The sequence below is a fragment of the Magnolia sinica genome, chromosome 5 (assembly GCF_029962835.1).
Source record: "Magnolia sinica isolate HGM2019 chromosome 5, MsV1, whole genome shotgun sequence".
In the NCBI taxonomy this organism is placed as follows: Eukaryota; Viridiplantae; Streptophyta; class Magnoliopsida; order Magnoliales; family Magnoliaceae; genus Magnolia; species Magnolia sinica.
Genome location: NC_080577.1, coordinates 72,742,899 through 72,758,428, shown reverse-complemented (window position 1 = coordinate 72,758,428; position 15,530 = coordinate 72,742,899). Strand labels below are relative to the sequence as shown.

Below are 15,530 nucleotides of genomic sequence, written 5' to 3'. Positions count from 1 at the left end.
TTTGACTATCACATATGAATGCCTATTGTATTTGAGTATGATTGGGACTATTACGTAGTCCAGGCAATCGGTAACAATTTCTGATCAAGTGGTCGAACTAGTTTCGCCACAACGGATACATTTAATGAATCCAAATCATACGGTGCTTATTGGCAGTGATTAGGCCACAAGGAGTATATATGCGCTCCATGTCGGTTAATTTAGTGTGCGCTCGTACCAATCAAACTTGTCAAGTAACCCGATTGACCTAATGTGTGTTTACCATGTATGGACGTTACTGCTTGAATCTAAGGTACCACTTAACATCGTAAATCTCTTTTAACCTTGGTATCACGATCCGCTAAGACTCATGAGCTGGGTATAGTGGTATAGGACAACGTTGTCGAGCTGTCGGCTTATGCTAGGGTGACGAGCCTTCCCATAGTGACCAGTGAGCAACCCAAACTCATGAGCCGGATACGGTGGTATGGGATACTGTATTCGAGTTGTCGGCCTATAATTAGGTGACGAGCCTCTCATAGTGACCTCGAGTATAAAATAGGCGTATGCAGATGGTGACGAGCCTCCCATGGTGACCTCGAGTGTAAACTCGCAAACTTACCTATCCACTGCTTTCAAATTAGGGATGATGTTGCCCTATAACTTATCTATCGTATGTAATTAACTAGGATTAACGACCCTAGATGGATTATTGTTTGGGTAAATGATATAAAGGGAGGTACCTTAGCTTCTTGAATCTACTATATGAATAAACCTAATTAAGAACTCGGCTAACACGAGCATGCACTGCACTACATGTGCTTTGGCGATAAAGGCACAGTGGGGGTAGCATGTGCGACCGTGAGATGGTGTCACTGAGGGAGTGCAAGTGAGGGCATGCATCATTACCACATATCATCCTTACATTAACTAGAGTAGTTAGAAAATGTTTGTTGTATTGCTTTATCATTGCTGCTTGACTGAATTGATAACATGTTAACCTTTGCCTTGTAGTACCACTGAGTTGATCACTCACTCCCACTCTGGGATAATCTTTTAAAACACCAACCAGACTCTGTTGTAGATGTACGTGGCGATGATGTCTACGCTGCTAATTGGAATTTCATAGACGAGGAGGAAGAATTCTCCTATGTTCAGCTATCAAGCGGGTCTATGTAGACCATGTACTGATCGATGGGATTACAGGGACTATAAGGATTATTTGGACATTTACTTTTTTGTATTTTATAAATTTTGGAACAACACATGTATATATTCAGCCTGGTAACATACTCATACTCTGGGGATTAAGAAACACTTATATACATTATATACCCATCTCAGTCTTCCGCTTGCTTAACTTAATTATCTCTAAAGTATGATATGTTATTTTAGTATAATCTCACTCATGTTTAATGTACTAATATGGACAACATTTAAACATCATTATCTATGTTGCATAAGTGATGCGTTGAAATTCGGGAGTTGAGCTTCTGCTCGACCCCCAAGTTTCGGGGCATTACACTAAATCTTAGAATCATCTAGGTGGCACGGAGAGCATTACCAAAACTCCATTCGGCATTAAACCAACATAGTTTACGGGTAATATCCCGATGCTCAGATCCAAATACTCTATCAGTAAGTGGGGCAATGGGTATGCCTCCATCATTCACATTCACATCAAGCAATCTTGATATTAGGTGCCTATCAACCGGAACTATCCCTTCTCTAAAATTAATAGAGAATGTATGGTTATCAAGAGACAGCTCTCCTATTGATGCATACATCCTTTAAGATATAGAGCGGTATGCTGTTCCGCCCCATCCCAGAATATTTTCCCAATCAATGGTAGACAGAATATGCATGAGTTTGAATGGAGCAATGTGATCAATATTCACAGTTCTTTCTATAATAATATCTCTAGAGTGGAGATCCTTACATGCTCTGAATCTTCTTCGGGAGCTCTCAGGGTTCTCACCCTAATTGAAGTCATTCGGGAGGAGGAGCCGTTAGGGCCCTTATGTGTAGCCTGTCTCTTAGACCGATGCTCCATGTAGAATTTGCAAAAGAAGATATTAAAGATGGGTTTGGCTTAAATTAAATTTTTGCAGAAAAACACTCTATGGAAAGGATGTAAATCTCAAATCAATCATAAAATGAAGAACAAATAGCAATAAGAAACCCAAATCTAGAAAGAAATAAAAAATAAACCACTTACAAAGACTCTATAGAGATGGGTCCGGCAAGTCAAGCAAAGGCTAGTCGAGGAAAAAGAGTGAAATGAGAAAGGAAAAAGGGTTTTCCCTCTTTTAAGAGGCCCACCCGCGCACTTCAACTGGTCGAGTATGGTCCTTGACCCATCGAAGCTCAAGTGGTTAAGGACGTGCTCAACCAGTCGTGCAGCTAGAAAATTTTAAAAAAAAATTTAAAATTTTGGAATTTATATGTTTTGCGTATAAAAAAATTTATAAACATACAAATAAAAATGCATAAACAACATGATTTAATTAATTAAAAATGCACAGACCAATATCATGTTTTAATTTAGTCTATTCCTGTCAAGTGGTTTGGTCATAATGTCAGCAAGCTGCTTTTCCATTCGAATATTTTTAATGAAAGGCTCTTGTCCTCAACTAATTCTCAAATGTAATGATATCGAATGTCAATATATTTCATACGAGAATGTTGAATGAGATTTTTTAAAATATTAATAGCGCTTGAGTTATCACAATATAGTATCATTGTATCTTGCGTAATCCCATAATCAGTTAACATCCTTTTCATCCAGATCAACTAGGTGCTAGCATTGCCAGCTACAATATATTCAGCTTCAGCAGTTGAGAGAGATACAGAATTTTATTTCTTGCTGAGCCAGGAAACTAAACAATTCCCTATATAGAAACATCCGCCACTAGTAGATTTTCTATCATCGATGTTTCCTACCCAGTCAACATCGATATATCTAGCAAGTTATACATTTGTATCATGCAGATACCATAGACCAAAATTAGTTGTACTTACAACATATCAAATTATTTGTTTAACATAATTATATGAGATTCCTTAGGGTCCGACTGATATTTAACACATATTCCAATGCTAAAAGCAATATTAAGTCTACTAGCTGTTAAATATAAAAGACTACTAATCATGCTTCAATATAAATGAGAGTTTATACTTTTGCCTGTTTCATCTTTAGAAAGTTTGAGAGTTTTACTCATAGGAGTATCAAACTTTTTCTCATTCTCAAACCCAAATTTCTTTACTAAACTCAAAGCATATTTGGTTTAAGAGATGAATATTTCATCTTCTTGTTGTTTTACTTGTAATCCAAGAAAGTAATTTAATTCTCCAACTATACTCATTTCAAACTTGGATTTCATCAGTTTTGCAAACTCTACAGACAAGTTAGAGCATATAGATCCGTAAATAATATCATCAATGTAGATCTGTATAATCAATATATGTTCATTATATATTTTGACAAATAAAGTTTTATCAACACTTCCTATGATAAAGTTGTGACTTAGCAAAAATTTTGTCAATTTTTTGTATCATGCCCTGGGAGCTTGTTTTAATCCGTAAAGTGCCTTTTTAAGACGATATACATGATCTAAGAGTTTAGGGTCCTCAAAACCCTTAGGTTGTTCAACATATACCTCTTCATGTAAATCACCATTTAGAAATACATTTTTAACATCTATTTGATATATCTTGAATTTTTTATAGCAAGCAATTGAAATAAATAATCTAATGGATTCAAAGCATGTAACTGGTGCAAAGGTTTCATCGTGTCAATTCCTTCTATCTGAGTGTAGCCTTGTACAACCAGTTGAGCCTTGTTTCTAATGATATTTTCCATTTCATCAGATTTATTCTTAAAAATCTATTTGGTTCCAATTATATGTTTATCAGAAGGTCTGGAAACTAAATACCAAATATCATTTCTAATGAATTGAGTTAACTCTTCTTACATGGCCAAAATCCAACTTTCATCAGCATGTGCTTCGTTTACATTTGTTGGTTCAATTTGGGAAGTAAAGCATATATAATTACAGATGTTTTCTAACTATTTTCTTGTCTGAACACCAGTACGAGGGTTACCTAATATCTGATGAGTCAGATAGTCTTTGACTGATCTTAATTCAAAATTTATGATTTAGATGAAGAGTCAGATTTGTCGATAATGTTGACTTCATCATCATCTGGACTTGGTGTGGGTGTGATTAGGTAATCGTCAATTACAACGTTAATAGATTCCTGAATCACTCCTGTTCTTTTATTAAGAACACGATATGCTAGACTATTCAGATCATAACCCAAGAATATTCCCTCGTCACTCTTTGCTTCGAATTTTTTCAAAATTTTTCGGTCACGTAAAATGTAACATTTACTTCCATAAGTTTGAAAGTATTTAACAGTTGACTTCTTATTAAACCATAGCTCATAGACTGTTTTATCTTTTACTTTTCTAATGTACACATGATTTATAATGTAGCAAGCAGTATTAACAGCTTCAACCCATAAGTTTTTTGGTAAATTCATGCTATTTAGCATTACATTGGCTATTTCCTATAACACTTTGTTCTTTCTTTCAACAACCTTATTCTGTTGAGGTATTTTAGGAGCTGAGAACTCATGTGATATACCATGGTCTGTACAATACTTCTCAAAACTACTATTTTCAAACTTAGTACCGTGAACACTTCTAAACTTGACTACATGTACTTCTTTTTCAGTCTAAATTCATTTTAGAATTCTTTTGACTTTATCAAGAGTTTCAGATTTTTCTCTTAACAAAGCTACTCAAGTATATATGGTAAAATCATCTACAATAACCAGAAAATACTTCTTTCCACCTCTACTTTCCGTTCTTGTTGGTCCTACCAAATCCATATGGAGTAGTTCAAGAGGTTTGGATGTGGCTAAGGAGTTCACTTTCTTGTGACTACTCCTGATTTGCTTGTCAATCTGACATGCGCCACAATCTTTTCTACCTTTTTTAATTTGGGTAAGCCACAAATATGATCTCTCTTACTCAAGCTATAAAGATCTCTAAAGCTGACATGTCCAAGACATTTATGTCATAGTTCTATTTCGTCTGTTTGGACCATGTAACATGAAAAATTAGAAGAGCATAAGTCATTAATGATGTAACAATTCTCAGAAGCCCTATGACCATTTAATATCATACTTCCCTTCTCATTTGATATCTCATAGCCATGATTTGTAAATTTCACGCTATGTTTGTTATCGTATATTTGAGAGATACTTAGGATGTTATGTTTTAGACCTTCAATGTACAGTACATTCTCAAAGGGAGAGAGTTAGAGAGTTGAACAATACCTTGGCCTATGATTCTATAGTTGCTTCCATCACTGAAAGTAACTGAGCCGTCATTTACTTTTCTGAAGTTGGTAAATATTTCTTGTCACTTGTCATATGTCTTAAACATCCATTGTCCAAGTGCCATTTTGAATGGCTAGTGGCTTTGAAGGCTGTGTGGGCAACAAGACATGTAACCTTTAGAACCCATTTCAAGGTTTAGGAGTTTCATTGGATTTTCTCCATTTTTGGGAGTTAGAATTATTCAACTGTTTATTAACTCCGATTCCATTTAAGTTAGATTTAAGAAGCTCTTTGAGTAAGTCCACTATTTTTTCAACTAAAGGAAGTTTATTAAATCTTTGATTTCTATAATTGATAGCATTAGAATTAATCTTAGAAACTTGAAAAAGTTTTGGATTTTTAAAATCATTACGACTAAAATTTATCAAGTTCTTACCTTTAGAGTTTGAGGATTCTCTTTTTACAAATATAGGAGATAAACTCTCTTTTTCTGAGAGTTGTCATTGATATAACCCAGACCTGATTTATCATAACATTTTCAAGATCTTTTCTTATTTTAAATAAAGTCATATCATCTTTTGTATCTTCAACATCAAAATTAACATAATTATCTTTTGAAATAGATTTAAATGATTTAAGAGCAATGGACTTACCTTTAGGAGCTTTAAAATTTAACTCATACATTTGGAGAGAACCAACTAACTCCTCAACCTTCATTTGATCAGTATCTCTTAATTCCTAAATGATAGTTACTATGGAATTGAATCTCTCAGGAAGAGATCGTAGTATTTTAGCACAGACCTTGCTTTCTGGGATTCCATCTCCTAGACCCCACATGAAATTTAATATATCATTTAGTTTCATATAAAAGTCCATGAAAGTTTCATTTTCTTCCATACCTATTTCCTTAAATTTAGTAGTGAGGATTTGAACTTTAGATTTCTTGACTATAGAAGTTCTTTCATGTGTCATCTCAAGAATATCCCAGGCTTATTTAGTTGTATCACATTAAATAATTCTCTTAAATTTATCAGGTGATACAGCACAAGTAATAGCATTTAAGGCCTTAGCATTTGCACTGCTTTTGCTTTTCTGAGGTGTAGTCCATAAATAGAATACAGTTTCTTTCTTAGATTTAGTTTCATCACTACCTAGAAGTTCAGACATAGGAGGTTTCCATTTGGTTACAGTGGCTAGCCACACTCTTTCATCTAAGGATTTTAGAAAAATCCTCATTTTCGCTTTCCAGTATGCACAGTTAGAGTCATTAAAAGGTGATGGCCTGGTAATAAACAAACTATTGAAATTTGATATAATGAAAGCTCTAGATCTTTAAACTCAAGAACTCGATCCAAAAATATGAGCAACTCTACTCAGATACCACTTGAAAAAGGCGAGCTTAACAGTCCTAGAGGAGGGAGGGTGAATAGGAATATGACAAATAAAAATTTAAAGTACTAAAATAATAAATAAATCAAAATAAATTACAAATCTCAATAGCACTAGTATTGAAAAATTGATTCAAACTTAGTTCGTACGATAACCTTACACCAAAAATAAAGTTTTAAGTAGGACAACCTGATTTCACAAACATTTGTAAGCATCAAGACTTCAAACCAAGCAAGAGATAATAAACATATTTATTACAAACATTCATCAATGCAAAAATAAAATTACAATCATTCACCACAGATACAAAAATTAAACATTCATCAAAACACCAGGAGTTATAGTAGTTCAATGTATACACCAACTGTTCTCAAACAGCCACACCTACTCTACTCCCAATAATCACAACTCACGTGATATTGGCATTCACTAAAAATAAGTTTTTCACAGGTTCACCTTAAAACCTTACACAATTGTAATTTTAAAAGGATCATCACAAATAAAAACCCCACACTGAGATTTTCTGACTATCTCAGTCAAAACCAACACATGAGATTTTCTAGCTATCTCAAAGAAACCAAAATACAAAGAACAGAAATATACTTATCATCTGATTGAAGACGTATCTCTTGTTGTAGCCTATAGAACTACTTCTCATAAAGTTGAATGTGTAATGTCCAGTCACATAAACAAAGGTTCTAGGTTCTAGATTGATTTTAAATTAATTCAAACTAAAGGCTACTTGTTTGAATTCCTCAAGATCTCAAAGAAGAGCAATCACTCTCTTGAAAGAATAAGATTCATGAAAAGAGATCAAGGAATTTAAACAAAATATTAAAATACCATGCAATAACTTGAAGATAGTGAGGACTTCTCTCTCTCTTGGCGAAGGCTTTTACTAGCTTGGATGAGTAATTTCGGAATGAGAGAAGGCCACTATTTATAGTTAAAAATGTTGTTCCTTTGACTCGTCTAAGGTCTCCTTCGACTCATCTAAGATCTAAAAAAAATTTAAATTTTGGGCGCGATCAAATAAAACGATTCTTCGACTAGTCAAAGGCCCGGCTCGACTGGTTGAGCATGGGCTTCAACTAGTCGAGGGTGCCAAAATATGGTTGCTGGACTTCGAGTCGAGCACCCTTCGACTGGTCGAGGAAGTAACGAAAAAATTCACTTTTCTGATACTAGTCAAAAATATCTTAGACTGGTCAAGCCACAGCTTAAACTAGTCGAAAATTAGTCTATATTAAGCATAAAAACCCATATATGATTATTTTTTGGAAGGACCTAAGCCTAATGTCTTTCTATGGTCAATTATACCTGAAAAGACTGACATGAAGTAGTTTGAACTTTTTGGAGATTGATATTATGGTTGAATCTTCGATAGAACTCGAAGATGAATATTGAACTTTAAAGTAAAATTTGTCTTGAAGGTGAACTTTTTGTCTTGATTTACTTCTTGACTTGAACTTCAGGAAAGTTTTGATCTTTAGTAAAAAGCATGTCTTCAAGTTATGTCACGAATTTTCCATCTTGATCAATTGAAGTTACTTCTTGAACTTTCCATCTTGATTCACTTTGTGTGAACCACATCAAAGCTGTTTTGTCTCATCAAAATTTGACAAACAAGAGTGTGCTTTATACATTGTAGTACTTACATGCTCCGATGCGGTGACCAAGGTGATGAGAGGTTGGGTATAATCTCTTACAACTAATGGAAAATTGTAATGCCTAAAAGATTCACTAAGATGGGTATTCTATAGGGTTTAGATAAGGATTTAATTATTGGTTTAAGTCTAATATCTAAACCAAAGTGAAAAACAAGTTCTTCTTCATCATTGAAGATGTGATCCTCTTTCAAGTGATAAATCACAAGGAAAAAAACTTAGATCTCATGGATTAAGAGGCTGGGGATGAGGGATATTATCAAGAAATCATGTAAGCTTCTATTGTATCAAAAATCCATCCAAATGCCCAAGAACCAAATGCTTTTTTATAAATTAAAAAAAAAACCAATTTGAAACAGCTAGTTAATGGCTCTTTCGATAGTATTGAACCATGTGTCAATCTTATCAAAAAAATCTAAATTTATATCCATACAGTTGCTGGACTCTTTCTTCGATCTGATCGAGTGGTCTTCGATGGGATCGAAGAGACCCTTGGATGTCATCGAAGGTTTCTCAATTCAATCGAGAAACTTAGATATATATATATATCATATCTTGCTACATAGATCTGAGTTATCTACTCGATTCCATCGAGTGATCTTCAATGTGATCAAAACCCATCGAAAAACTGTCAATGGGATCGAAGTCCACTCGAAACTAATGTTTTGGGCATACAATTTTACAACAACTTTGCACCTCTTATAGTCTTACTTATCGTGTAGAAGTTCAATGTGTTGTTTTCGATCAGGGGTTAGGGTCACCAAGGCATTACATTTACCTATTTTTTGCTTCTTGATGCTGATGTCTACTTGTGTACATGACACATAGACTCATGTGATTAACAAATAAGATGCACAAATTAGTGCATTAACAAATGCACTTCTAGATCTTGTGCGAGTGTTAATCTGATATCATACTTGGTATACGAGCAATTGAACCTTGGTGAGTTAAAACCCACCAAGACAGCATTATAATTGGTTGGTCGCTCGACTAGGATATCGAGAGAAGTGGTTGAAGATGTGTTGGTCCAAGTTGATAGGTTCTACTACCCAATAGACTTTATCGTCTTGGATACAAACCCGATGGTTATAAATGCGAGCGCTCGAATCCCTGTTATATCAGGCTGATCATTCTTAGCTATCGCTAATGCTATAATCAATTATTGAAATGGAATCATGAAAATATCCTTGGGGAATATGACCTTAAAATTGAACATGTTTAATTTACATAAAGCACAAGAGAATGAGGATGTGATCCATGAGGTGACTTTAATTGATACATTTGAGGATTATGAGCCTTTCTTGACCGAATTTCCCGAACCTTTAGAAGTATGGTTAGCACACTTTGCAGATTCAAATGACCATATTATTATATACATAGTGAATGCCTTACAAGATTGTACCCCAATGCCTAATATTGATTGACAAAAAAATTGTTATGAAAAGCCTCATTGCATCGATTCTAAATGTTTACCATTAAAGGTGGGGAGCTGGAATCTGAACCAAAAACTAGAACTTTGAATTTATTTGAGACCACACTGATCAAACAAAACTTTACTAAAATTCAATTATTTGTAGTCTCTTGTTACCATGGTCCATTAATATTAAAAACTTTTCTGCCACGGGTGAATTTTATACTCTTAGGATACCTTATGATAATAAAAAGAAAATTTTTAATGAGGTTTGCAGATTTATAATTCAAATTCAAGTAATTAATATTCACGTTTAAGTAATATATGATTTTACCCAATCCAACCCTAACCCAACCCGACCTTGACCCAACCTGACACTGACCTAACCCGACATAACCCAACCATGACCCAACCCAACCCTAACCCAACCCGACGCAACCCAACCCTGACCCAACCCAACCCTTGCCCAACCCAACACAAACCAACCATGACCTAACCCGACCTTGACGTAACCGGACACAACCCAACCATGACCCAACCCAATGCAAGGAGAAAGAAATCAGAGATGTTACCTTATGGGATTAAAGGAGAGAATTAAGAGAATGAGAGATTACAGAGAGGTGAGGTCGCTCATCACAGCTCACTGGGTGGTGAGGTCCCTGTCGGCCTGCCGTTTGTGATCAAGTAGGGTAAAATGCAAAGAGTAAGAGAGGGGAGGTGGTCTGGTCCAGTTGGGTGGGGTAGATTTAGGGTTTTTAACTTTTTTTTACTTATATATATATATATATATATATATATATATATATATATATATATATATATATATATATATATATATATATATATATATATATATAATTCAAGCGAGTCGAGTCGATTCGAACTTGGTCAAGCTTGAACTCGACTTGATTTTTTTCAAGCCGCAGGTTTAGGCTCTCAACTTGATCCAAACTAGTTTGTGAGTCGAGTCGGATCGAGCTCTACCAGGTCAATTCAAACTAATTTCTCTAGCTAGCTCGACTCATGCTCACCTCTATATATATATATATATATAGAGAGAGAGAGAGAGAGAGAGAGAGTTTTGTGGTCTCCCACGCAGTGTAGTGTACCGCAGGAGGCATTTATGCGCACCCGCCAACCTACTTGGAAAGGGTGGGGTAGAGGTAGTCTCTAAAATCCATTCCAACCATTAGGTCTATAATAGAAATTTAGCCATGGGGTAGAAAGACTAAGAAGATTTGTGATTTAGGTGGATCACACCAAGAGAGGCAGTGTAAAAAGGCGACACTTATTATTGAATTTTTATTGGACCCACCATAATGTTTACTCATCTACTCCACCCATTAGCTGACTTGTAACAATACAGGGATGATGAATAAAAATTAAAACCATACGTGATTTATGTGGGCCAGACCGAGTGAAATAATTTGAATGGTGGGCATCCCCTTCCACTGTTTCCACTCAAATGTCCCACCTGAGTTATGGATCAAGGTGATTTTTGAGCGACATGGATAAACTCGTGTCATTCAGTTTATGATCGGAGTGGATGTTACATACACATCAAGGTGGGCCCACCCTATTAGCACGCTTGACAAGGTGTATTGCATGCATGTAGGTGCTCGTGGGTCCCACAATGATGCATTTGTTATATCCAATCTTTTGGTCCATTTTTCCTGCTCATTTTATAGCATGATTTAGAAAATAAAGTATATGTAAATCTCAGGTAGACCACACAACAGAAAGTAGTGGTCATTGACTGCCCACCATTAAAAACTTCCTAAGGTCTATTGTAATGTTTATTTGTCATCAAACCTGTGTATACAGGCGTAGATGAAGGAAAAACACAAATGTCAGCTTCATCCAAAACTTTTGTGGCTCAGGAAAATTTTAATGGTGGGCGCTCAATCACCACTGTTTCTACTCTAGTGTGGTCCACCTGAGGTCTGGATTTACCTTATTTTTTAGCTCATGATACAAAATGATCTAGCAAAATGGATATACAGTGTAAATAAAACACATTTATTATGATGGGTCCCACAGAGTGCTTCCAGCACCCACCGGTAGCTAGGTAGTTGGCATGCGGCCAAACAAGGAGGGAGGGGCGGGACTGTATGTGAAATCCACTTAGGTGGGTAACAAGAATTTATCCATACGGCTTGAAAATTACCTGAATCCATCATATAGGCGGGCCATATGAGGGGATGTCTATCATCCAAACCACTTAGTCCTAAGGCTCAAAAATCAAGCCCATTATTAATTCAGGTGGTCCACACTAAGCGAAAAAGTTTGAGCCTTTGCTATTTTCAATCTTGAAATCCATCTAAATCACTTAGGCTAGTTTTTTCCGCCCTAAGCCTAACATAAAATTACTCACTTAATGGTTTAGAGTGGATTTTTAAAATATACCAAAGGAAACCACCCCAGTTGGACGACCTCAAGTGGATTCGGTATTGAGGCGCTAACTACCCTTTCTTTACCCCAGTGTGAAGACTGTGGGACCCACCATGATGTATGTATTTTCTCTGTGCCATTCGTCTATTTTTGCAGCTTATTTTGGGGCATGACACAAAGTATATCCAAATCTCAAGTAGACCACACCATAGGAAATGGTGGGAATTGAATGCCTATCATTGAAAGCATACTGGGGCCACAAAAGTTTTGGATCAAGCCCGTATTTATGTTTTCCCTTCATCCAGGCCTATGTGACCTTATGAACAGTTTGGATGACAAATAAACATCGCTGTAGGCATTTGGATGCATTTGGATGGTTTGAACGGTGGATGTCATTACCTAAACTGTTTTGTTTTTCTTGCGGTGCAGTCCACTTGAGCTTTGGATATGCTTCAATTTTGGTATCATGACTTAAAATAAGCTGAAAAAAATGGATGTACATCACGTTAGCATTTTTAGCTCATCACTACACAATCCAACTCCAGGAGACGGCTCTCGGGCGGGCGAACCAAGACAGGAAGGACTTGGGATGGGCCCTACCATGACTACTCCAACTATATGGTGTATGCCTATCATTTATAACTACGACTCAAATATCATCCACATGGATAATTCAGGTGGGCCACATGAGAGAAACAGTATTGGGTATGCCGACCATTGAAATTGTTTCACACGGCATGGCCAACATAAATCACATATGGGCCTAATTTTTTGTACCTATGCATAATGTTTTACAAGGCAGCTAATGGTTGGACTGGATTTCACATAAACATCATGATGGGCACCTAAAAATCAAGGGTAGCATCCCTCTCCCCACAGTTTCTTTGCGTCGCCCACCTAAATCGCAAATCCGAGGGGTGGATTTCACATGCACATTATGGTGAGGTCTCTTTATATATACAGAGGGAGAGAGTTATGCTCACCTGTGCACCTTTTTACGTGAGCACCCATATTTACCTTTGCATACATGTCATGGACCCAAAATCCAAATGGTTCACGTGATGCGGCACCCCATGAAACCTCCAGGGCCCAACTTTCAGCCTGATTCAAAACTTTGGTAGGCCATAGCAATGAGAGAGACAAATCAAGGGAGGTAACTATTTCCAAAACACTAATGTGTTCATGACGTCCATTCCATCCATCATGCACACTCATCCGCCATCTGACCATGGGCCCAAAAATAAGAAAATTCATGATTCAAGTGGGCCACATAAGCAGGAATAGTTGGAAGTGGGAAGGCATTCCCTCTCAAGTGTTCCCCATAGCAGGGTCCACCTGAGCACCCAACTCCAACGAGTATTAAAAAAACCATGACTAAAAATGAATCAAAAGTGAACATTTCCCGAAATGAATTTCCATCTTGTTGGAATACAGTTATGTGCAGCTGATCTCCACAGTTCAACGTTGAAAAGGATCCAGATCATTCATCATATTGATTGGCCCTAAAATGGACAGATAGAACAGAAATGAGCATTGGCATGCATTCAATGGAGGAAATGGACAGCAACTTGTGTATTTTGGCTCCACAAGCATCATATCATATTATCATGATTTTAACATGACTAATCAATCATCATAAACTAAAGAGCGGCAGATGTTCCTTCATGGCCAATATGCTGAAGAAAAAAAAAAGAAGAAAGAAAGAAGAAGAAGAAGAAGAAGAAGAAGAAGAAGAAAGCAGAAAGCATATGCAGTTACTACAAAGTTGAAACTCTGTAAACACAAAAACTTATAGACTGGAGGCAACAAAAAGCCCCTTGCCTGACACTTGAGTCACGGAGACAGCTCCTCTACAGAATCCAGGCTGGGTTGCCATGCCAATCCCTGCCATATTCTTGCCTTCTTGATAGGTGGTGTGAAAACCTTCTTCTCCTGTTCATTCCCTCCCATTCTTCTCAGAAAACATCTTGACCACCTTTCTCTGGAAACAAAGAAATCCTTTGCGGAACAAATAGACTCATCACTAGTGTCTTCTCCATCAAACATTTCCTTCTCTCCTCCTACTTGTTGTAACTTCTCCGGATGCTTCTTTCTCAGCTTCTTTACAGTGGAACAAGGGATTAGATAGAATTTCTGACCTGGCATCAGCTCCTCCTCTGGCCCAATAATCGACTCATGTGGCCGTATGAAGACTTCCGGCCGGGCAACACACATTCTTGGGTACTTCTCCATCACATAGGCTGCACGAATCACACCCTGATACAGCTCCACGATACCTCCTGCATGGATGATCCTCACGCTCGAACCCTTCTTCCATGAGCTCATTGTGTCTCTAGGCATTGAAGCCTCATCAAATTCCTCCTTCCAACTAGATTCTCCGTGGCAATACTGAACAATGCCCATCATTTTAATATATCTCTTCAACATCTCCAGAACCCCAAAGAAGAAGCTTTTACTGGTGTCTGTTTTCCTTTCTGATCAGATGCTTTGGGAAGGGAGAGGGTTAAGAATGTGACTTCATTACATTTCAACAACTTGGAGCTTTGTCATTTTCCATGCAAAGATCGATGAAACCAAGACCATTAACTTGGCATTTCCTCTTTTAAATATTTGCATATGGAGATAAGCTGACATCCATCTTTGTTTTCTCTTGTCTTCTGCGTGAAACCCAAAGCTTGGATGTGCATAAATCACCAACCAATCAGAATTCAGAAACAAATGGTTGACTTGGTCCCATGCCAGCTCTGCAAACACATCCTTGTGCTGGCATCATATTCCCACAGACCCGACAGCACTTGGCGCTTGAGCTTCTTCTTCCGCCCGCTGATCCAATTGTTATGAAGAACTATGCACCCCTTCTTCATGCAGGCCGCTGTCACATTACGTTTCTCCCACAGGCCTTGGTAACCTCCATTAGGGAAGTGGTTTCTGTCCAAGAAATGGACAGTCAGATTCGTTTCTGGTTCGAAGCACCTGTCATCACCAATGCGGTTAACACCACCTTCCCCACACAATACGTCATAGAAGCTCGGCTGTTCAGATAGATCTGAAGACAATGCATGCGTCACCACCTTCGACATTGCAGCAATGGTGGCATGATCAGAACGTGCAAAGTAGAATCCGGAATTTAATCGGCGGGGTAAGTTTATAGGTGCTGCAAACAAGGATTTCAGCATGGAAGAACAGAGCCATGTAAGCAATAGATGAGGATAAGTGTCGGATAGAGATTAATAAAATAAAAAGAAGGAAAAAAATGGTGATATAATCCCCAAATTCCTCCAGCTCAGAAATTCTTTTTCAGGAAGAATTCAATGTTTGTAAAAGTGAATGAAATTGAGTCCTCT

The 15,530-nt window shown here is 37.1% G+C and overlaps 2 protein-coding genes across 7 annotated transcripts in view; both read right to left on the bottom strand.

Annotated features, from left to right (window-relative positions):
* Positions 1–12,923: 12,923 nt before the first annotated feature.
* The window catches only part of LOC131246145 (beta-arabinofuranosyltransferase RAY1), a 60,034-nt gene continuing 57,427 nt past the window's right edge, over positions 12,924–15,530 (bottom strand). For 5 of the 6 annotated variants that reach the window (XM_058246046.1, XM_058246047.1, XM_058246043.1 and 2 more), the window contains one exon: positions 13,755–15,340. In XM_058246046.1, coding sequence (XP_058102029.1) covers positions 14,895–15,340 — 446 coding nt within the window. In that variant the 3' untranslated portion in view covers positions 13,755–14,894. Of the gene's footprint in view, positions 13,689–13,754; positions 15,341–15,530 lie in introns of those variants that run through there. The other variant, XM_058246045.1, reaches the window with a different exon arrangement.
* LOC131246146 (uncharacterized) lies at positions 13,755–14,872 on the bottom strand. Its single transcript, XM_058246049.1, has one exon. It carries the CDS (start codon positions 14,611–14,613, stop codon positions 14,020–14,022), a length of 594 nt encoding a protein of 197 aa, XP_058102032.1. The 5' UTR covers positions 14,614–14,872; the 3' UTR covers positions 13,755–14,019.